Raw genomic sequence first — 25,372 nt, 5'->3', positions numbered from 1 at the left:
GTGTTCATTCCTTCATTATTTTCTTCCGAGCAGTGTATTTTGGTAGTCGTAGTGTAATAGTCTAGGGGAAGTCCGGGAGACTTGCTCAGGTAGGAGACTTGAACCACCTCAAATATTTCAATTCAAATTTCGCGCTACCGGTATCGTGAATAGCTTGCGATATACTCGTAACAAGGCACAACTAGTGTCGGCTCCATTTTGGCCGCCATTACAACAGTTCGGGAATGAGAGGGTTGAACGTGATTTTGTTGTTAGGAAGTAAGAAATTGAATAATTTTTGTTTGTTATACTGTCTCAATTGTTTAATAGATGCATGGTGTTATTTAGTTTTATTGCTTTCATTGATTATGTTGTTTTACAGACGATGAGTCTTTTTAATAATAACTGTGAAAGTTTCAAGAAAACATCTGTTGAATAGACTAAAAGGAGGGTAACTTGACCCATGCTATGGTCAGGAGACATAATCAGTGGTCCAAGTTTCCTGCACTGAGCTTAGATAATAATTTGCTCCAAAAAGAATTGAATTATAGAAATAAATATAAAAAAATATACAAAGGTACAAAGTAAAAAACATCTCGAAAATGAGTAAGAGTGATTCTGAAATAGAAAATATGTATTTCATCCGCTGATACATCGCATGATGAAAATCTAGACATAGACAATCGTTGGTCATTGGAAATTGTTTTCTTTCAATGTTTTTCCTGATGAACAAACTTATGGTCAAGTCTTTCTCGCCCCCTGTTCAACTCTCCCATGGGTTAGGGAGGCATGAGCCAATTTTCGTTTGCTAAAAAAAGAATTGCTGTACGCAAAATGTTCATCTCACCATCACTCTACTATTATCTATGGTTGCCTACTTGGGCATGATATCTTCACGCAAAAAATGAGTTGCTACCATTTGTATCTATATAGGTACAACTTAAGCGGCTTCAGAGTGAAATGAGTTCAACTCTCCCGGACTGCCCATTTATTTTTACTCCGACTACATTTTAATTGTTTTAATTGATTGAGTTTTGAAGCACCGTAGTGTAACTCAGAATTTGTTTTTGCAAAAATGTAAATGTTTCGTATAAGGAATCTGGCCCCATCTTCAGTTAACACCTTGCAGATATAAAAAATCGACACATAAATGTTGGCGTACTTTTTTGAAGAGATTTTGATTATAATTGATTGTCATAACAAAATGGAAAAAATCTTTCCGACATCCGTTTTATAAAGTAGGTATTGATTTTACGCAGAAATTAATGGTGAGTTTAGGCAGAGGCAAAATGAGAAATAATACCCAAGAAAGGAACCAACCTTAGACAACCTAATTGGCAGATAGCGTGCACGTGTTTGTCATCTGCCCATGAAATTGATCCTTTTCTTAGGTATTAGTTCATAGCAAAAACTCACCATAACCGTTGCCATATTAATCTCACTGTATGAAACATTTTAGTATAGACAATAAAATCCACATTTCTGAGCATCCGAAGAAAAATGAAAGAATTTTCATTTTCTCGCTAATAAACATCTTCTTCCTTTTCTGTTGTGATCTCAATTCAATATCCCTTGTAACTCCACACTCCAACCTTTAATAACGACGCGATCGGGCCGTTTCGAAGCAGTGCTACCTACAATTTCTTTGACCTAAATGAAAACCGAATCGTAAAACTGCCACTGAAAGCGGAAATGAGGAGAGTTGAACTCCATGTACGCCAACGTATGTTTCACGTCATCATTATTCCTCCAGAAGAATGGCCCTTTACAGGTGTAGAATAATGAAAAAGCAGAAACATTCATACCGAGGACCAGCAAAATGGGCGAAAAGAGCACAGAAACTTGGTACCGGTTGAAAGCCCGCTTACGGCCAACAACAAAGTGGAATCGAAGAAAACGCCATATTTCATGCAGGCAGGTTTCAGAAGTACAATATAATCGTTCTGTTCGAGACTCCGTATTTTTCCCTCGTCCATTAATGCCCATTTCGAACTTATCTCAACTCTTTTATGATGTATTCTGGCCGGATAGAGACTATATATCAATTGAAATGTTTCGACATCCAAACATTACGCTTTTTTGTATATTGAGATATATTTTGTCAACCGCTCCGTCTGGTTACATCGTAACCGTTATTTTTTTCCGAGAAGAGTCGGGTTCGAAGTTTATGCCTTCATTTGTGCGTGAAATATAGGGCTAATGGGGTTTTTGTGACCAGTGGGGCTCATAAACGCTATGATGTTTAATGGGACTACTATTTCTTCATCAAGTAAGAAGCCTCTATTGATTGAGTGAGCTCAGATCATAATGACTCCCTGAAATTCTAAAAAGAAAATCTAAAAATCTGTAGAGAATATCTCTCGATAATTCATAGTAACCAAACTAGTAGGCGAGTTGTCTCTTGATTTCCAGAGAAGACCTGCTTATTATTCAATGATTAATGTAATGAACCTTAGCTATCCTAGCTAGCAAGATCACTGGAGATCACTATAGATCTCACACTTCTTCATCTTGAGACAGATCTCTCGATCATTACTTTGAAATCAGTGGTCATTAGACAAGTAATTCACTGTTGGATTAAAATTAACAGTGCTGTGCCAAAGGTGGCGTAAGGATACAGTAGCAAAGCCTGCACAGAACACAACTGGTTCTCCGAGGGGTCCCATGGAGAATCAGGATAGTAATATGATATGATCGGACGCCTCTCTTCTCAATCAGTAGGCCAAATGTTCCAGTGGTTCAGCTTACAAAGCCATCGATGCCCCTCAGCTGCAAATCTTCTGAAGAACACAGTTTACATGGTTATAAGAGTAGGAGGAATATTCGAGTAAAACTTATGCGATTCAATTTAAGAGGCCCTCAGAGTTATTGAGCAATGGTACTTGTTAGTGGGGCTAAACATTAACCCTACCAAGACCACAGTAATACGATCCGAAGCTATATATCAGAGATAAACCCTAGATATTGAGTTTAGGGATGAGCATATTGATATTGCTGGTGCTGCCAGTAAAGCAATAAAGGCCTTGATAGCAATTATAAATCTAGCCAGTAAAACTTGGGGATGTAATCCAAAAATAGTTCGATGGATGTGTCATGATCATGAGACCAAGGGTCTTATAGTCTGGCAAAGACAAATCAGAGAAATACGATGAAAACCCTCAATATAATACAAGGGCTAGCTATTGTTTGCTTCACTGGAGCTATGATATCCTGCCCAATCAGCTCTTAGCCCATCTGGAGGCGGACAAGGTGATGGGCATGAGAACTGAACAGATAATCACAAGACTAAGCACGTACGGAACCTTCAGTTCTCTGATTCCAAGCAGAGACGAATGGCTCTGTCACATGGAACTCTTTTTGCAATGACCTTGTTGGTTTACTGATGACTCCAGGACCAAACAGTCCTCTGGAGCCGGAGTCTACAGCCGGAGACCGCTGACCGAGCTCAGTGTTAGCCACAGCACCCCACAGAGCTTCTGAGGGGTACTTCTGTACCTATAGAGAATCAGGATAAAATAATAAATAAAATAGAAATAAATAAATGAAGTGAAACCTTCGCAAACTCTTCGAACGAGATCAGCATCGAAATCATGCCGTAGTTGGAAGGTCTGTAACCCCTTGAACTAGAAATCACGTATGTACTATGTTGTTTCGTGGATCAGGGACTGACAGGCACTGAACTTACAGCCGTGAAAATTGCATCCATCGATTACGGTAGGAACGAACGAAATCATTGAGACGGGCGAACGTAGAAAGAGCAAACGTTGAACGATGTGTGTCTGGCAGTTCATTAAGGAGTTATTTATGGTATGAATTAATTCAAATACCTAAATCAAGTCGAATTTCCCATTAGGCAGATTCTCCGAGGCATTTCCGAAGGCTGCTAGGATCCAGAAATCTTATATAATCCAGGTAGATTATCGCACCCGTGGGGAACGGCCTAGTCTGGAGTACACATGATCAGTTTTCTGAGATAGGACCTCCAATGTATGCAGAGTGGGTAAGTCTGATTCTGATGGTAAACTTCGGTTATTGAATTGCTGCTCAATATGGTAATTGATTCTTCTCGATGCGACGCAATGAAAATAATTCGATATTATGTTCGATTGAACGGTTCCCTAGCTTGATATACCTATCATTTCGCTTCTGATTTTAGTGAATATAGTTCGATAAAACTGCTGTGGAGGCTTATACACGGTGAGTCTTTGACTAGTACAAATATTTCAACAGTAGATTCTTGAGGTCAAAAGAAACACTTTTTTCCTATACCTTTTTTTCCGAATCGGCTCGGTTCAAAAGATACAGGCTGTTGAAAAACCTTAAAAAATTTTTGCTTTTATAGTTCTATCTCACGAACGATTTTAATGAATGAAATTATTTTCGGAATATAGTTTTTCAATAGTTTGATTAGTCTTTTTCCAACACAAAATATCACTCACGTCTTTCAGTTTTCTCATTATGACGTAAGATAAAAATATCAAATATTCAAAGAACCCAACTCTTGGTAACTAATTTGGACCAATGAATATTTGAACGTTTTATAAAAAGAAAGTATTCTTTATATTTTCTCGTATAACATGACGTTTTCGAGTAATTTGATGTTCAAAAATTGAAAATATCTGTGATATTCGGAAAATTGGGTACTTTGGCTGAATGCAACTCTGTTCAAAAGATCCATGGTGTAGTATCATAGATTCAGCTTGTTATTCATAAGGGAATTTTGTTTCTCCAGGGGTGGTATAGCTCATTGTGAAAACTTGAAACGGCTATATCTTTTTATCAGGATCGAATCGGAAAAAATGGTATGGAAAAAAATTTTTTTTTTGACCTCAAGAATCTACTGTTCAAATATTTGTACGATTCAAACACTCACCCTGTATAAAGGATATGTCATGACTTGTACAGGCTTTGTTGATCAGAGGATTCATTTTGAAAAGAAAATCTTGTTTTTCTGTGGAAACTGCTTCAATTTTCGTTGTTTCAAGAGTTTCAGGAAAACTGTCAGATATCATATCTCTATCGTTCGCGTCTTGTGGAAGAAATTTTAGTCAGTTGCTAACTCTTAGGAGTGTAACGTTTCTAGCAAGTTTGGTCAAAAAATTCTCACTGATGTTGCGACCTTCGTGTTCATTTTTGGAGCAGGGATCAAATTTATATATAGGTACTTCTTTTTCTTGCTCAGATACAACTTTCTAAAAGCATCTTCTAATTGTTTTCTTGGAAACAGAAAACTGACAGAAACGAAATACACTCTGCATATGGAAAAAATGAAAATATGAAGTTGGTTTAGTTTGAAAGTACGAGGTTTCGGAGTTAGTGAAATTACATCCTCTTTAAATATAATTTCGGGATTGGTTTTCTATTCACATTTCACCTCATCATTGTTTTTACCGAGAAATTTGAGGAAAAGCTCATTTATTTCAGTCTTACTTCATTAAGCATCTTTTTCAGCAGTTTGAGTACGACGCGACGAATTACGCTTGTAGAAAATCGGCTGAAACAATTTTCGCTCGATGTGGTCGTCGCAGCGAGTGGAAAGTTTACTCTTTCCCTTGCCCCGGAATTCTGAAAACTCGGGGTATGACCGGAGCTCCCCATTTGAGAAACGGGGGTGGGTGAGCATTTGGTGAAATTATAATGGAATGAAAGTGGAGTTGTTCAAGTTTTTAATGATGGCACTGCGTATTTTCGGGCCAGTTCCGAGGGGGATCCCTTCCTGAGAAAAAAAATTGTGTAGATTTTCGTCAATATCAGAAACGCTTAATAACGAAGCTGTTGCCATTCGTAATTTTTTCCGGACAGAGGGGGTTCGAAATTTGACCCTGCAATTTCGAGCCTTCTTTTAGGATTCACGAAAAAAATTCATTCAATTTTAGACGCATATCGTTCTGAACTCCTTCTACCAATCCATTTCTCTTAGGAATTATCTATTCATTGAGGAACACCCTACTACTAATATTTACTTGAATCTGCTCGAAGAAATAGTAGATCCGTTGAAAAAAGTTTTGGAGAATCAACTTAATGAGGATGCCAATATGCTTTCACTAGAAGAATGGACACCACGCTACCCAGACTCGACACCTTTAGATTCTTTCCTCTGGGGACAAAGTCGATTGTGTACAGATCACAGCCCACATATGTACAAGAATTGAAAGACGGCTGTGCTAGTAGTAGTGTAGCTAAATATGAAGTAGTTATATTGAAATTCTCGTTATAGTCCTTATTCCCTCGTTTTCCGAGCATCTCTTGAAAAATCCAGAAGAAAGTGTCTCTCATAACTTGACACATAGCATATGCATACGCATCATATTACAATGAAAATCAACTTTACCGAACTTGTTTTTGAACTTATGTTGTATACAGGGTGGGTTTTTGACTCGTACAAAAACAGTAGATTCTTGGGGTCAAAAGAAACACTTTTTTCCTTAACGTTTTTTCCAAAACGACTCGGTTTAAAAGATACAGGCTGTTGAAAAACCATAAAAAATGTTATTTCCAGTTATATCTCACAAAAGGTTTCATCGAATGGAACGAATTTCGGAATATATGTTTTCATTTATTCGATGAATCTTTTTCGAACACAAAATATCACCCACGTCTTCCAAGTTTCTCATTTTGACCATTACGTACCATAAAAATACCAAACATTCAAAGAACCCAACTCTTGTAATTAAGTTGGACGCTATTTGAACGTTTTGAAAAATAAAAGTATTTTTCATATTTTCTCGTATGATGTGCAGTTTTTGAGTAATTTGATGTTTAAAAATAAGAAATATCTGTGAAATTCGAAAAATTGGGTGCTTTGACTGAATGCAACTCTTTTAAAAAGATCCACAGATGTGTAGTGTCACAGATTCTGCTATTCATTCTGAAAGGAATTTTGTATTTCCAGGGGTGGCATAGCTCATTATGAAAACTTAAAATGGCTATATTTCTTTATCAGGGCCGAGAAAAAAAGATGGTATGGGAAAAAAGTGACTCAAAAACTCACCCTGTATTCTGAATCAGAAAAGATTATGTGACTGCAATTTATAGAAAAACATAGGGTTTATGTTGAAACAATAAAAGACACTATTTATTTACTAAAGGTGGCAAACTGAAAAAAATCTTGGACTACGTTTCTGATTTCTACATAAAAAAATACTGCAAAATGTAAGATATTTGTTGTTCGATATGAGTGATACTCCACGAAATGAGTTTCACTTAGGTATAACTTGAAAACAAAAAGAAATGCGGATGTTTTGAACATCGAGGCCCAAAACGTGCTATCAGAGTCTCTGGTGCTATTAGGTCCTTTCGTTTGCATAAAACGTGTAGCACTTTTTTACACTCGATTTTAGTATTCGTTTGCTGAATGAATTTACACCAGTGTGCAGGAGGTGTAGTTTATCAACATCTCCTTTTGACTATGTGTAGATAAACTACACTTCCTCTACACTGGTGTGAATCAAATCGAGTGTAGAAAAGTGCTACACTTTTTATTCAAACGAAAGGACCTATTAATTTTCCCTAGCTCATACGATTACAGGGCTGCCATTCAATCCCCTCGAATTTTGCCCACTCTGTACCTACAGCAATAGTGGAAATTTGATTGAAGTGCAATAGGCGAGTTTTCTCTCGAATTTCTAGCAGTGTATTTACAGGTTTCATCTGCATGGTATCGAATTATTTCAAGTGAGCCTGCGGGGATCCGAAGCAGCCGATACTTACCGCGAACAATACAGGGATAATTTCGTCGGATCGCATGTCCGCAGTTCTCGGGGTCATCCCCAAAACGGGTTATCAATGCCGTGTCCGAGCGAGTCCAACTTCATCCCGCTTGCGAAACGCAAACCGAAACCTGCTAATTGGGGTTGTGCTCGCTACACACCAATAACTAACTGAATTATTTTATATTGTTACCAGGTCGAAATTATGTATACATTTCCCGAGTCAGATCGCAGGCCTCGTCCTTCTGGTCCTGGTCTTGTTTTTCATCCGGACGGGAATTATTAATGTTTGTCACAGTGCCGTTGCCGATCCGCCATTTCGGTCACGTACCATAGAAATGATAGTTTGATAAAGAACGCTTGTTTGTGCCGGCAAAACGTTCGAAATCAACGGCAGGCAACGTCGGTTCTGAAAATAAATGCGATTGTCTCTGTATCGATGCTGAGGCTTTTGATGCGCTTGAAAAATTGGGTTTTTCACTCGGCTCCTGACCTAGCGTTCAGAATTTCGTCCAATGGAGCAGCCTCATGTTGTCAGCAGCAAAAGAGAACATCAATCTGTCTTCTACTCCTACTATTATAACATCCAAGTTCGATGAAAACCTTAAAAAATCAAAATGGAGTACTGTTTTAGTTGTCATGGCTTGACGTAAAAACGGATGAACCGATTTAACCTATTTTTCCTTTGAAACCTTCCTCATGCTATGTAGAAGGTTCCAAAAAAAGAAAAAATAGTAAAAGTTGCCTGAGAAATTGAAAAAAACAAGAAAACTAAACGAAATTTGAATTTGGTGCGCATGTGTATTTTGGGAAGTCTACCCTCCCCGGACAAGTTATTGACCCTTGCAAACACAAATGAACTTAATAAATAACACGATCTCAACATTGATTTAAAGTTCTCCAACCTCAGCATTTTGGTTATCAATTAGTTGATTATCTTGAGTCTTAGTGACCAGTATATTAATATTAAGTGCTGTATCTATGTATATATCGTGATCTTGCCTTGCACTTTTCTATTCACTTTGAATTTCAAAATTTAAAATGAAAACTGTTTTCACTTTTCATACTATTCTAACCTAATTTTTTCATCTTTCGTTTGATTTCGAAGTACTAAATATTCCCTGGTTGTGGCAGGACTGCCGGGGAAAGAATAATTTCAACATATTTTAGTGGGGACACCTAGTCAAAGAATAGCTCTATATTACTCACTTGCCTCTTCAGGGGGTTTGTAATTTGTAAATTTTCAATTCCGCAGTATAGGTTAATGGGAACTAAAAACGTGGTAAGAATCATAAAATTTCAGCTAATGAAGAAGCAAAAATATATTTGCGAAACGTTTCGGTTAGCTGATTTTGCAAGATTCTTACTATCTCACTAGTTCTCAGTAACTTATACTGACCATTTGAGTTTCTAGATTTCTTTGAAGAGCTGGAATTTATACTACGATGGTACAAGGAGGTACAAGGAGGAAAAAAAAACCAAGAATATTGCTTAAATACAACATTTATGATGGCCAAATCATCATAGAATATTATGTGGAAGCTGTCTTTGAATGCTTGGATTGGATTCTTCTGTGGTTTGCAGTCAAAACAAAGCGTTACTCGACAAATATTGAAATGTCAGTTGCAAAATGGCGTATGCGCCTGTCTCTCATACATGCTGACTTCGTTATCATATTTTTGTGATTCAAATTGAGAGGATCGTGGTAATTTTTCAATGATTCTAGTCTCCAGTTGCTCTAAATAGGTATTTGACGAATAGAATTATTCAAATGAGACCATATGTTGAAAAATCACATGGGGTAACAAGATCCTGGAAATAATTCTTTAGCGCAACTAGTTAGTTGCGAAAGAAAGTTTTCTGCAGCTGTGTGTGCTTTGGTTCCATCTTCTTGAGAATAACTTTTAGACAATTCATCATAATTCAATTCAGCTATAAAACGCATGATGAATTTCTTCTTTTTAGGAAACCTTCTGCTGTTAACGTTTCATCAAAGAAAATAGTTCATCCAACTCCAATTTTTCGATAATGAAATGGTATCTCATCGAGAAATTGTCTGGTTTTTGGCTGCTCCTAATATTTCGAAAGTTGACATGACAAGGAAGTTGAAACCAGGCTTCTCATTCCACATTCAAATTTGTCCACTGCAGCATCACATAAAAAATTGATACAGGTTAGCCATGAATTGGCTGAGAAACAAAGGACAGAAGGCCGTCATTTGACTCATGTAGGGTAGCAAATGATCACCACCTGCATATTTGCCGCATCTGTAACATGAACTTTTTGTAACATTTTTGGCCCACATATCTCGACTGAAGAACCTCTGAGGAATATGCAGGGTTTTGTAAGCACCCCACACCCGTACCTTGTAGATCAGAAGAAATAGGGCTTGTTCATCGTGATCCAACATAGAAACAGATAAGATCTCCATTAACGGATAAGGAGCCATCAATTCACCCCAATAATGAAGCAGAACAACCTACATGGCTGCATTCATGAGCTGGTACACGCTTATTAACCATCTCCCGATAATTTAAACGAGGGGGTATGCTCAACTTAACCCCTTTTTCACGTACGGACGACCGGCGTAATAAATTCAAACCACTGGATTAGGAAATTAATAAATGTCCGCGGAAAATTGTTGTTCACCATGCCCCCGGATGCTGCTTCGTAATTATAAAGTTCATTTGGAAAAAGGCTGTTCTCCAGTTAGCGGTGCTGCTCCGATAATCCAACTCTAGGTAATCTGAGTCAAAAATATCGGGTAGGATTTTTAATTGCATTCTGGATTACGTTGGTAGCGCCGCTCTTTCGATCGTATCTCTCTGGTCGGGAAACTACTCTGGGACCAGAGGGGAGTTTATATGAATATGGATGATTTTGTTGCCCACGCATCGTTTAATCCATGTATACAAGGTGGATCTTTGACCTTTGCGAATCTCACCATATACTTCATTCAAATTTATTTTAGCAGTCGGTTGGCCATGAAATAATTTTCTCAAGTTTTTGTAACTAGAACGAAGTTAGGTTGGCACTCATGAAATATCGTTAATGTCATAACGCCGTTGCCACAACTAATATCAATTTTTATTACGAAAATGCCGAAAGTGATTGAAAAAAGAGACAGGGTTTCAGGAAGTGCTATTTAGAATTCAGGTCCGCTCATTCAAATAGTTATACCCTGATATTCTAAAATCCACAATACGTCAGACGGTAGCGAACATATTCAAGGTAAGAGAATTTATATAATGTTTCATCTGAATCTAAACGACTTATATTTCAGCTGAATATTTCCACAATCAGAAAGATTGTGAATGAAGAGTATGACAAAGAATTTCCTTCTATTGGGAGACCCAAAAAAGTGGTGGCATTTGGGAATTTTATGTTTGAGTGAATTAATGCGAAAAGTTAACTACAGGATTTTCGATAAATGTCATCGGAGAATGAGTTCCCTAAAATGGATATTTCTGTTTTTCATTTGACTTGTCCTATGCAATGTAAATGTCTTAAGGTGCTAATAAATACCTAATTATTATAATTACATCAATGTATTGAGATGAATAGCCACAAATACGCGCAAGTTTCCCTGTTACTGTTTATTCATGTGAAATTTTTGTTCAACGGTGAAGTTGCATCTTAACTTGAAACTTCCTTTAACTCCTTTTACTTATATTGATGCAAGATGATTTTTATTGAAAAATTTAACATTCTTGTAATTATCTGTTAATTCCTTCGGGAGATACCCATTGCCAACCACTGCATCATATGCATTTCATCTTCGGGTAAATATTTTTGAAATCTACAAATGATGTAAGCCAAAGAGGATAACGAACATTAACTCTCCTCAAGCTAGTGTATATTATGATGTTATACTGATCTCTTGTATTTTCCATGCAAGTAAATAACTGGATATGGTATGCCTTCAATCAGTTTGTATAAACTTCAATTATATTCGTCACATATTTTCCGAAGAGATTCGACATTGTGATAAAATACGTAATAACAGAAACTTTTACGTAGAACGGGCAACATAGCGTTGATTTAAAACCCAAAAATGTTTTGACAAGCTTCATAACCCCACATTTTCGTACTATACAGAGTGAAATGTGTCAAATTTCCATGGCCAACCGACTGCTAAAATAAAGTTGAAAGTTGAATGAAGTATAGTTATCTCCCCATTTAAAAACGTTTTGCACTTCGTAGATTTCAAAATTGGGTCCTGATAAAATATTGTGTAATGTGCTCAGAAATATTGGCAATATGTACAGTATTACCTTCACCACCTCGAAGAAACACTTGAAGCTTCAGGTAAGTGCATATAAAAATAATGTATTCACCTTAAAAAGGCGGTGAAAGTAATACAACACTTTCGCTCACTCGAAGATGTACGTCTATTGGTAGAACACTTTATGTGAAAGTAATACTTCATGGTATTACCTTCACCACTGAAGTAGTAAGTAGCACGTGTAGTGGTAAAAACTTGTTGAAGTAAGTAACACCTGCACCACTATAGGTGCTTCCTTAGTTGGATAAAGGTAACACTATGCAGTATTATTTCCAGAAACTTTTTAGGGTTTTCACTCCCAATCTCTGAAACAAAATCAAGTAAAAAATGAAATAAACGATTTGCTCCTGCGTAAATTCTTGCACTAATTTGTCCGGACCAAATCAACTAGAAAAAATTCATTCATTCAAATTTCATTTTTTAATTGATTTTGTTTCAGAGATTGGGAGTGAAAACCCTACAAAGTTTCAGGAAATATAGAATCCTCCCAGAATAAATTTCAGTCGATATATGCAGTATTAGTTTCACCCCACTGAAGTTTCCCACTATTATACGTGCTTATTCGAGTGGGTAAAAGTAATTCTGAACACTATTACCTTCACCATCTTGGGAAATCACGTGCAGTCGTAAAAATTTTCAGCTGTGTAATTACCTCAATTCTCCTGAAGAAGCATGTGTAGTGTTAAAAAAAATCAGGTGGGAGTGAAGGTAACACTGACTGAACACTGAATCACTTTACGAATTCATACAGCAATCAATCACATCCAAAACAGCACTCACTCTAAAGGAAATGAAATGAGAGTATCTCCTTAATTCCATTCAAGTTCCAATATAGATCTCCGTATCCAATAATATTTTCTGTCATTCCAAGTGAAAAAAGACGTATCCGAGATCATTCTTCTCATGTTTATGACATCGTCACCCAACTTAGGCCATTTCCTCCGACGCAGTCAATAGAATTCGAGCGACAGTCGAACTACCACTCAAAATCTCCGGGTGAATATTGAGAAACTCCGAGTATTGGAACTATGTAGTGCAGACCGGATTCTAATAAATGATTTTCAAAGGAAGCCATCAAACAACTATTTGACAGTCAACTTTTCCGATTCTAATCTAGAGCAGAACTTTTTGGCGCCAAGCACTTCCGACTAGCGTTCGGCTACAATGCAACGGTAATATCTAATTTTCCTTCCCTCTCACAATAAAACACCCCAACTTTTCTCATATTGACCAAGTTTGAATGGAGGCGACAGCAGCGCGATCTTGATTTATTCGAGTGAACTGAGCTTAATCGAAAGGTAATTTGCGAAATTAGTGGGGGTTCCAGATTTTTTGCCATTTGAATACTGAGAAGACATAGGGGGAGTCCGGGAGACTTGCTCAGGTAGGAGACTTGAACCACCCCAAATATTTCAATTCAAATTTCGGGCTACTGATATCTTCAATAGCTTGGGACATACAGTTTTGGAGTGAGAGGGTTGTACGTGATTTTGTTGATAGGACGTAAGAAATTGGATAATTTTTGTTTGTTACACTGTCTGAAAAGTTTAATAGTTGCGTGGTTTTATTCAGTTTAATTGCTTTCAATGATTTATATTGTTTTACAAACGATGAACCTTTTTGATAATAGTTGTAAAAGTTTTTAGAAAACATCTGTTGAATAGACTATAAAAGGGAGTGCGGGAGACTTGCTATGATCAGGAGACATGATCAGTGGTCCAAGTTTCCCGCACTGAGCTAAGATAATAGGTTGCTTTAATAAAGAAAATTGAAAAATAGAAATAAATAAAAAAAATATACACAGGTTCAAAAAAGTGAATATATCACGGAAATAAGGGAGAGTGACTCTGAAATAGAAAATTTGTATTTCATACGCTGATACATCTGATTGTCTCCTTGACATGGACAATCGTTGGTCATTGGAAATGGTTTTCTTTTGATGGTTTTCCTGATGCACAAAGTTTTATTCGGTTCCTGAATAAAGAATTGCTGTTCTCAAAATGTTCATCTCACCATCACTCTACTATTCTATTGTTACCTATTTGAGCATGATATCTTCACGCAAAAAATGAGTTGCTACCATTTACAGATACAACTTAAGTAGCTTCAGAGTGAAAAGGGGTTCAACTTGTGATGAAAAAAATTAAAGTACTTATGTATACTGCATTCACATTTATTTTAGCAATCGGTTGGCCATGAAATAATAAGTTTTTGTAACTAAAACGGAATGAGGTTGGCACTCATGAAATGGCGTTAATGTCATAACGCCGTTGCCACAACTAATATCAATTTTTATTACGAAAACGCCGAAAGTGATTGAAAAAAGAGACAGGGTTTCAGGAAGTGCTATTTAGAATTCAGGTCCGCTCATTCAAATAGTTATACCTTGATATTCTAAAATCCACCATACGTCAGATGGTAGCGAACATATTCAATGTAAGAGAATTTATATAATGTTTCATCTGAATCTAAACGACTTATATTTCAGCTAAATATTTCCACAATCAGAAAGATTTTGAATGAAGAGGATGACAAAGAATTTCCTTCTATTGGGAGACCCAAAAAAGTGGTGGCATTTGAGAATTTTATGTTTGAGTGAATAAATGCGAAAAGTTTACTACAGGATTTTCGATGAATGTCGTCGTAGTTCCCGAAAATTAATTTTTCTATTTTTCATTTGACTTGTCCTTAACATTATAAATGTCTTAAGGTACCAATAAATACCTAATTATTATTATATCAATGTATTAAGATGAACAGCCACAAATACGCGCCAGTTGTACTGTTAATTGTTTATTCATGTGAAATTTCTGTTCAAAGGTGAAGTTCATCTTGACTTGAAACTTCCTTTAATTTCTTTCACTTATATTGATGCAAGATGATTTTTGTTGAAGAATTTAACATTCTTGTAATTATCTGTTAATTCCTTCGGAAGATACCCATTCCCAACCACTGCGTTATATGCATTTCATCTTCGGGTTAATATTTTTGGAATCCACAACTGATGTAACGTATTCAAACTTCAGCCAAAGAAGAAAATAAACATATGCTCTCTTCAAGCTAGTGCATATTATGATATTATACTGATCTGTTGTATTTTCCATGCAAATAACTGGATATGGTATGCCTTCAATTAGTTTGTATAACCATCAATTATGTTAGTCACATATTTTCCGAAGAGATTCGACATTGCGATAAAATACGTAATAACAGAAACTTTTACGTAGAACGGGCAACAGAGCGTTGATTTAAAACCCAAAATTGTTTCGACAAGCATCATAACCCCACATTTTCGTACTATACAGAGTGAAATGTGTCAAATTTCCATGGCCTACCGAGTGCTAAAATGAAAGTGAATGGAGTATAGATTTTGATGAGGATTTCGCTATAGTGTAGATATTTTATAAGAAGAGGTTTTCGTGTGGAATTCGTTCCTACATGATGAAGGAATGACGAAGAATATCGATTCTTCAAGTTTCAGTTGTAGAAACTTTTAAAAAAATATCGAGTATGCATTGGGGATCGGTCGAAGAATGCTTCGAGGTAGCAGTGAATGATTGGTCGCTGTTAATTAAACTTCAAAGTGCTGAAAAGCGAAAGCCCGAATAGTTTCCCCGATTCGAATTTGCTCGAGAAGATGGTCTCGAAGAATATGTTAATGCCTTCGCCTCGTTGGTCGAAACGCGAATAACTTTATAATCCCCTGGTGCAAATTTGAATGATTTATGTGGAGAGAAGTTGAATTTAAATTCTGGAATTCGATGATAATTGGAGTTTATTACTGGTAGCCGTCGTCGTTCATATTCTTGGAATTATCTTTCGTGAGTTATACAGAGAGCGTTTCTCTCCGCGAATTGCCGCTTTGAAGATTGCGATAATAGTTAGGGAATGGAAAAACCGGATGCATTTTCTTCACAGTCAAACTTGTTATTAGCGTAGTTATAATGGAAACTCAACAGTTTTAACTGAAGGATGCTCTGAAATGCAAGAAATTGTATATAGATAACGCAACGCCACTTTTCTTGAGCTCCTGTTATTTCTGGGTGAATTCCAATACGAATTTTCTCTCCCGAATGAATTTCCTTAGTATAATCTCTTAGATAATGTAAATGCTTATTTTATTTCAAGAACGAAAATTTGTTTGCATAAGTAGAAACCCAAGGTTGCTAGGCAACAGACGGAAGCTGGAGTAACAATAGATCTTATTGCTCTGCTAAGATTTGAGTCTAGAAACTGCAGAGATTTCTTTGGATTCAACCCGGCTTTCACAAAGCTTCATCTGTTAATAGATGAGCTTCAATTTGTTTTCAACCGATATTTCCGTTATGAGCATTCAGAATATCATTCTGGCATCAAATTATGTTCTCTATACATCTAATCATTGATTCTCAATTGCCACTCCTTCAATATATTCAGAAATGAAAAGGTTTTAGTGTTTTCGTTTTGGAAATCGAGTGACTGTCAAATCCTTGATGGCTGATAGGGCAATCAAAGTTTCGTGAAACCCGATATCAGTCTGATTTTGGCTTTATAGAAAAGAAGTTCATGTGATGTGAAATAACTTTTAAATAACTATTCTAGATAAGTGACGAAAGTCACATATTCCTTAACCTAAGATGATGCTGAAATTCTTCTCTGATGATATTCAATTTACTGTAAATGAGAGAATTTAGCACTTTCTACCACAACTAGATCTACTAGAGTAGATTTACTCTCAATTTCATAAAAGTTTGGATTGTCAGGGGTTTCAACGCATTCGCCATTTTGCACCAATCAATAATCATGTAGGCTTCAAATATTTTCTGATAGTTTTTACTGGTCTTACCTGACTTATTCAGTACTCAGTGAACAATAGTTTCATTTTTCTCCCAGTAAGGTAATATTTACCCAAATATTGCACGTTCTTAAGGATCCACTTTTCTTAAATTTTATATTGAATTGAAATTTTATCGAAAGAAATTTGAAATGTATACTGATTCATTGTAGATAAATATTAGATGACTGAATATAAGAGCATATAAACATTTATGGACTGATGACGAGAGTCGATACCTTGAATTGTTTAGAGTAAAATCTAGTCGTTTCATATTTGTTTTCTCATTTACTATAAAAAATTCAACACGTCAATTGATGGATAAAATCAATTCAAAAATATCACACCGGATTTCGACAGCGAACATACTACATTCACATTAAAAGTGTTCGTTTATACACATAGATTGATCACTGTATGTATCACACAGCCCCTTAGATATAATGCCTCTATTTATATCGGAAACAAGAAAATTTCTCTCGAATCTCCACCACTATATCCTCTGTGTTTGCATAACTGTTGGACTTAGGAGTAGCCTTATGTTAAGAGTGTTCTTCCACCATGTGTACCAAGGCACGAACTGGTCTTTGACAATCAGATACATAGTGACCACGTACCCCATCATGATGACCCCCAGAAACGACACAATAAAACTCTTAGTCCACATCTTCGACAAGCCCAACTTGATGCCTTCAATCATGAAGTAATCCATCCCGATGAAACATATCACCAACAAGCCCAAAGTGACCAGAGTGAGGAGAAAAGCAATAAGACAGTCCGACTTGACGTGATTCCTGTTTCGGGGATGACGAACCCACAGTCTGATACCCTCGAAGAAGCCGTATCTGAGGGTCTCGACGGCGTTATATTGGTACAGACAGAGCTCGCAGTAACTCCGGCTAGACTGGTTCAGCCATCTCTCCAGACAAGATAAATGAACGTAGGCAAGACTTCCCTTGCAATAACAGGGAGACAAAAGCCTCTCATTCACCGTATTAGTGTGGCAAATTCTACATACGGTCGAAGGGATGGATAACAGGGAGCTGTTCTTCAATTCTATCCCCTTTTTGAACTCCACTTTCCCAGCCGTCGACTTCTTCCGGCCGTTCGGGGGCTTGATGGACTCGATAATGTCGTCGTCGTGAGAGTTTGAGTCAGTGAACGTTTTGTATTTTTCGTTTTCGAACAGACTGACCGGTGTTAAACTGGAGGTCCGTTCAGAGTCGGCGTCGGATTTGTTTTGAACTATGACCGCTGGCGGTTTTTCCGAAGAGCCTGGGTTTTCCCAAGCTCTCACATCTATTTCCGTAGGCGGGATGCACTTTCGACCGTTATCCGGGAAATATTTCCTGTTGATTGATATGAAGGAATCAGATGTGGTCATCCTGGGCCCTGACAGAATCCTATTAGACGATCTGTTTATGTCTTTGGGTATAGAATCCATACTAGCATCTTTAGAGGATTCATCGGATTTTACTCGCGAACTTTCATCAACATCAGTCAAGGGGATGTCTTCGAACGTACTATTTTCTTCGACAGATCCGTTTTTACTCGAACTCTCTTCGTGGGATTCACTGAGAACCATCTGGACATTCATTTCCTTCTTCAGTTTCGACGAATATTCTTCATCTTCCTCGGGTAGCACTCTTTCGTCGGACTCTATAGGTGTGAATGAACACGAGGCGGATTTGGGTTGAACCTTGGTGATGTAGTGTTTATCCCTGGATTTGCCAGAGGATGTTGAAGTGGTACTGCCCGATTCATCTTTCAGTTTGAGGCTACTTTGTGAGTGTGGCGCGTATGTTAACCTCAAAGACTGCGCGGAATTACTCTTAGTTTTCTCATCCCCCTCGGAGGATTCTGATATACTTTCAACATTCTTCGAAAATGTTTGAGATGCTGTTCTGCTCTCCACATTTTTGGACATATTTCGAGTGATTAGGACATTTTGTCAATTTGTGATTGGAATTTCGGTGGAATGTCAAAATCTGTGGATGTTGCGTCAAAATTTATCTGTGTGTTCGAAGAATATCGCGTGGACTCACGACACAAAGAATATTTGGTCAGTGTACTCCACAAAAATAATTATTTTCATATTCACAACAATATTTCAAGTCCGTATATTTTCAGTGAAATTGTTATTTGCGATGTTACATACATGTGGCGTTATTCTGTCCAATCACAGTCTAATTTCCTTTGGTGTTAATTAATGGCCAAGTCTATCACTGCTTTGGATTTCGCAGAATTCATCTAAGGCCAACCCTCAACCATGCATCAATGAGGCCTTCATAATTTTCGAAACTTTTTCTGAATTGCCAGCTTTTAAAATCAACATTCTTTCACAATAATTTGTCGTAAAGTATTCTATGGAATTTTTCTTCTGCCATACCGAAAAAATTGCTTCGGACGAAATGCGCAGAAAATGTTATGCTCTACAGGACTCTAAGGACAGGCTGTCCTAGATCATTCCTCTATATATGGGGAGTCCGGGAAAGTTGTAGCCCTTTCCACTCTGTATCTGTAAATGGTAGCAACCCATTTTTTGCGTGAAGATATCATGCCAAATAGGTAACGATAGATAAGAGTAGAGTGATGGTGAGATGAACATTTTGAGTACAGCAATTCTTTTTTTAGGAACCGAAAATTGGCTGATGTCTCTCTAACCCATAGCAGAGTTGAACAGGGGGCGAGAAAGACTTGATCATAAGTTTGTTTATCAGGAAAAACATTGAAATAAAACAATTTTCAATGATCAACGATATTCTATGTCAAGGTTTTCGTCATCAGATGTATCAGCGTATGAAATACATATTTTCTATTTCAGAGTCGCTCTCCCTTTTTTCGCAGATGTTTTTTACTTTGTACCTTTGTATATTTTTTATATTTATTTTTATTTAATCATTTTTCCTTTTTTGAAGCAAACTATTATCTAAGCTCAGTGCGGAAAACTTGGACCACTGATCATTTCTCCCGACCATAGCATGGGTCGTTTCCCGCACTCCCTTTTAGTCTATTCAACAGATATTTTCTTGAAACTTTTAAGAATATTATTAAAAAGGCGTTTGTAAAACAATATTAATCAATGAAAGCAATAAAACTAAAAAACACCACGCACCTATTAAACTTTTCAGACAGTATAACAAACAAAAATTATTCAATTTCCTAATTCCTAACAACACTCTCACTCCCGAACTGTTATGATGGCGGCCAAAATGGAGCAGCCACTAGCTGTGCCTTATTACGAGTATGTCGCAAGCTATTTACGATACCGGTAGCCCGAAATTTGAATTGAAATATTTGAGGTGGTTCAAGTCTCCTACCTAAGAAAGTCTCCCGGACTCCCCTTATGTACAGGGTGGGCAAATTTCGATGTTTTAGCACTGCAGCTTTTAAACCAGAGGAGATAGACAAAATCTGATACCCCATTCTCGTTCTCTTTTTCTGAGAAACTTACAATAGTAGTAGTGATTTTTGGCAAATTTCTTTTGTTTTCGAGTTATAAGCAAAAATTGGAAAAATGGCGATATCGAAATAAATTTATATCTCCGCTAATACTGACGATAGAGCTCTGAAATTGAAACATTATACAGGCACTTTTTTACGTAGAATCCAGTGGCGTGCTCGCCTTTTTAGCAGGATTTTTAATTACGAAGCTATTACCCAAAGTTATGTTTTTTTAAATGGGAACATTAATTTTTTGTGCAATTTTTTGAAAGCTTAATTTTTTCTGATTTCAAAAATATATAACATCATATGGATTGTATCAATATAAATGATAGAAAATGGTCAAAAATCTTTTTTCTCAATATTTCTATGGTTTCAACTTTTGACGAGCACCCTGTACAATGATCGTTTTTTTCTCACCATTCTGACAGGCTGTCCTAGACAATTCCCCCTATAGACAGGTCTAATTTTAAGTAGGATAGGTACTTAACTCCCCTCACTCCTCTTTGGTTCCCCAACTATTATGGCGGTACTTTTGTGTGATAATTAGGAAACACTCCTGAAGTATCACCAGCTCAATAGGGGTTGTTGTGATATCTCGAATCCTCCGGGGGAAACCCGTAGCGCCCTTCCCGATCGAATTAGTCCAAATTTAGGGGTTATGCATAAAGGGCGGTCGCCTAAAGTATAAAAAACTAAATAACGGGGCACCTTTATTGCCGGTTTTAGTGCCAGATACGACGGACAGGCTGGCAGCTCGTAAAAACTGCTAGGGTTCCGGGTCGACCGAGCATCCAGAGCTCTCTCCGGTCTTTCACATGGACCGGATTTCGCATTACGGGGTTCCGCACAACAAATGCCCGAATGTATCATTTTATAGTACATCTGCAACGCTGAAATTGCGATATTCTCGGTGGAAAAGGTCCCGCGAAGTAAGACTGTTTATTTTGCCCTTTCAAGAGGATTTTGCGTTTTCTAGCGAGGGGACAGTGCTGGTTTTCTAGGGGGATGGGGGGAGGCTGAGCTACAGTTTATGAAAGGAGACATTTTTCTCCTTGAGGGAGGATTTTCAATCAAGGAGGTTTCGACAAGACGCTTGATCTTACGAATGAAGGATACTGGAATCTTATTCTTCTTCATGGCAACTGTGATCAAGTTGCTGATGGCGAAAAAACACTCTTTGTTGAGAGATTTCCCGAAGGAACTCGATCATCAAGAGACAACATCAATAGCACAATGATTGTATAAAGTTTTTGAAGAAATTTTTCATCAGTTTTTAGGAATATAACCATACTTCGATGAAAAATATGGTTTTCCATCTGAAATAAGGAAGTATTCGTCAGAAACACTGATCAAATTTCAGCATATTTTTTCTGTAAACCCTGTAGAATTTTTTCAACAAAATCAGAGTGGAAAACCTGCAACATGTCAGTATTGGCTTCCTGATAATTTCACCTTCTGTGCATATCTGTGGAAAACTTCAGAATTTCAGTGTTCAATTTTCAATATCTGATTGTTTATGAGTTTCTACATCTCCGTTTGTCAATAGGCGATGGAAATGTGTGCTTCTGCAATTTTAATTGTGGCTTGAAATATACGTAGGATGTTTGAGTTATTCATTAGAGGGCTTAGTATTCGTTTGTATCGAAATTCGTGGCCTGCCTCTGTGCGTCAGTCATTCGATTTTTATCCATAGAACAAAAGTTTCTGTGTCTCCTGTAAAGGAAGATATGGAATGTCGATATGTCAATTAGTCGTGGGTTTTTTTTTAATTCGATACGTGAAGTGTATTTATCGGGAGTAAAAGCTATAGTTACGAGTTTTTAAACAATCATTATTATTATTCTTAGGACAAAAATCGTGATCGCGAATTTGTAGTTAATGGATTAGTTCGATGAAGGAGTTATTTCAACAAGGTGAGTTCATTCAAATCGTTTTTTTTTTATTTTAGTGATCTGAAAGTTGGAATTATACTCAAATTAGTGGTTCGGAATTATGATTTTTGGAACACTCATGACCTGGGGCCTATTCCACCAAACTATTTATCAAATTAGCATTCGAAATTTGTTCCATCTGAAATTTGATTCGAGAGACTCATATTTCGGTGCAACACTTCTTACTCGACTCTGCACTTTGCTACGTTAAATTCTCAATATTTTTCGTGCTGTAGGTAGGTATAATTAATTTGAAAACTGCAAAGTGAAAAATTGCAAAGTATTTTGGAGCAAAAGGCTGTACCTACTTGTAGATTCTCGAGATCAAAAGAAACACTTTTTTTTACCATGTCTTCCGAATCAACTCGGTTTCTTGAAACTGAAAGTTGGACACTATCTAATGAATATTTGGACGCCTTGTAAAATAAAAGTATTGTTCACATTTTCTCGTACAAAGCGCCGTTTTTGAGTAACTTGATGTTCAAAAATTGAAAGTTTCCGTTAAATTTGAAAAATTTTGTAATTTGGCTGAATACAACTCTTTTTAAAGGATCCACAAATGTAAACCTATACTTCATTCAAATTTATTTTAGCAGTCGGTTGGCCATGAAATAATTTTCTCAAGTTTTTGTAACTAGAACGAAGTTAGGTTGGCACTCATGAAATGTCGTTAATGTCATAACGCCGTTGCCACAACTAATATCAATTTTTATTACGAAAATTCGAAAATGCCGAAAGTGATTGAAAAAAGAGACAGGGTTTCAGGAAGTGCTATTTAGAATTCAGGTCCGCTCATTCAAATAGTTATACTCTGGTATTCTAAAATCCACAATACGTCAGACGATAGCGAACATATTCAATGTAAGAGAATTTATATAATGTTTCATCTGAATCTAAAAGACTTATATTTCAGCTGAATATTTCCACAATCAGAAAGATTTTGAATGAAGAGTATAACAAAGAATTTCCTTCTATTGGGAGACCCAAAAAAGTGGTGGCATTTGGGAATTTTATGTTTGAGTGAATTAATGCGAAAAGTTTACTACAGGATTTTCGATAAATGTCATCGTAGAATAAGTTTCCGAAAATTGATTTTTCTATTTTTAATTTGACGTGTCCTATACAATGTAAATGTCTTAAGGTACTAATAAATACCTAATTATTATAATTACATCAATGTATTATGATGAATAGCCAAAAATACGCGCAAGTTGCCTGTTACTTGTTTATTCATGTGAAATTTGAAATTTGAAAGTTGCATCTTAACTTGAAACTTCCTTCAACTCCTTTTACTTATATTGATGCAAGATGATTTTTGTTGAAGAATTTAACATTCTTGTAATTATCTGTTAATTCCTTCGGGAGATACCCATTCCCTACCACTGCATCATATGCATTTCATCTTCGGGTTAATATTTTTGAAATCTACAAATGATGTAAGCCAAAGAAGATAACGAACATTAACTTTCCTCAAGCTAGTGCATATTATGATATTACACTGATCTCTTGTATTTTCCATGCAAATAACTGGATTTGATATGCCTTCAATCAGTTTGTATAAACTTCAATTATGTTCGTCACATATTTTCCGAAGAGATTAGTCATTGTGATAAAATACGTAATAACAGAAACTTTTACGTAGAACGGGCAACATAGCGTTGATTTAAAACCCAAAAATGTTTTGACAAGCTTCATAACCCCACATTTTCGTACTATACAGAGTGAAATGTGTCAAATTTCCATGGCCAACCGACTGCTAAAATAAAGTTGAATGAAGTATAGTGTTATGGATTTAGCTAGTTTTTCAGACAGTAATTTAGTTTTTCCAGGGGTGACACAGCTCATAATGGAAACCTAAAAGGGCTATATCCTTGTATGAGGGCCTAATCGGCATAGGAAAAAAGTGTTTATTTTGACCTCTAGAATCTACTGTTGAAATATTTGTACGAGTCACAGACTAACCCTGAGAATCTAATCTTGAAATGGACTACCGTAACAATTGATTAACACCCGTATTACCTCCAATAGTAATCCCAAATTATTGATATTGCAACATTAGCGCCGATTATGTAATCCGTCATCGGAGTCTTGCAATCTTATAAACCTGGCAATCCATTTCGAATTGCAGCAGGAACAGCAGTTTCTAATTAAGGAGAAGGCTTTAAGTAATGAATTGAAATACCGCAAGTAATTGGAACACGAATGACGGAATAGCTTCGCAGTATCCGTCAATATGATTCCGTAGCCGTTTCAAAGAGTCGAACTACGTCTTGAGGACTCGTCAACTAATTAATAGGGAAGTTGCGACGGGTAAACTGTTCTAATTTCGAAATTCGACACTCGGAGGGGTCCTCTATTATTTAAATCTAATTACAACGGTGTACAAGAGGTTGGTGTCTGCCAGACCACCAGCTAAAGGTCATAGCTGAGCTCAGCTGATATTGTGGTTGTCATGGAAGGCACCCATTCATTGTGTAGTCCGTTCAAAACTCTTTCGAAGCTTTCCACGTATTGTACCAATTGAAAAAATTGAACAGAGATTATTTTCAATAGCCGAAATGTGTTTTGGGTCATTCTACCTCTGGGTCTTTGAAGTTTCTCGGGATTTGGCGATTCCTTCTCGATCCACAACTAACTTGCGAACTAATTGGCCGTATATTACGTAAACGACCAATTGTTGTTTGAAGTGGTAAGAATGCCCCTGAACGTGAGAGAAAAGGAGGGATCGGTAAGCGTGCCAATGAATATTTATCAGCCCAAAATTACCCACTGAAGAGGATGAATGAGTTTGGGGAAGATTCCAGTTGGAAATGTCATGAATAAGATATCAATTTTGATGAACACTCGGTCGGAGACTATTTATTTTAGCTCGGTTTCGATTAAAAGCCCAAACTGAGAATTTCATCGTGTTCCCTTCAGTCCCGATGAAGATTTCGTTTAATTAGAAATTTGTATCTAACAGCCGAACGCAGGAGAACTGCATGGGAAATCAGTCCACCTTTTTTTCAGCGAAACTTTCAGTTGGATGTGTGATATGTACTAGGTTATGTTGTATTAGTTCAAAATGGGGTTGCAGTTCACTGTCCCTCATCAGAGCCGTTCTCACCCCAGCGCCATCTACAGCTAGCCCTTTAGCTCCATCAGAGCTCCAGTGAACTCCGTCATCTGGGAGGTATTCAACACCTCCTCCTAATATTTTCCTGTCTAA

The 25,372-nt window shown here is 37.0% G+C and overlaps 2 protein-coding genes across 2 annotated transcripts in view; both read right to left on the bottom strand.

Moving 5' to 3' along the window:
- LOC123307989 (zwei Ig domain protein zig-8-like) overlaps positions 1 to 25,372 on the bottom strand; it is a 270,218-nt gene that overhangs the window by 30,651 nt on the left and 214,195 nt on the right. The gene's annotated exons all lie outside the window — the stretch shown is intronic.
- LOC123307988 lies at positions 17,055 to 18,801 on the bottom strand. The gene has a single exon (XM_044890503.1). The coding sequence runs from the start codon at positions 18,711 to 18,713 to the stop codon at positions 17,280 to 17,282; it is 1,434 nt and encodes a 477-aa protein (XP_044746438.1). The 5' UTR covers positions 18,714 to 18,801; the 3' UTR covers positions 17,055 to 17,279.

The sequence above is a fragment of the Coccinella septempunctata genome, chromosome 2 (genome assembly GCF_907165205.1).
Source record: "Coccinella septempunctata chromosome 2, icCocSept1.1, whole genome shotgun sequence".
Taxonomy (NCBI): domain Eukaryota; kingdom Metazoa; phylum Arthropoda; class Insecta; order Coleoptera; family Coccinellidae; genus Coccinella; species Coccinella septempunctata.
The sequence above is the reverse complement of the archived record's forward strand: the minus strand, read 5'-3'. Positions and strand labels throughout refer to the sequence as shown.

Bases quoted from the DNA above. Each gene is read 5' to 3' on its own strand.
- LOC123307988 (XM_044890503.1), bottom strand. From the start codon at position 18,713: ATGTCCAAAAATGTGGAGAGCAGAACAGCATCTCAAACATTTTCGAAG.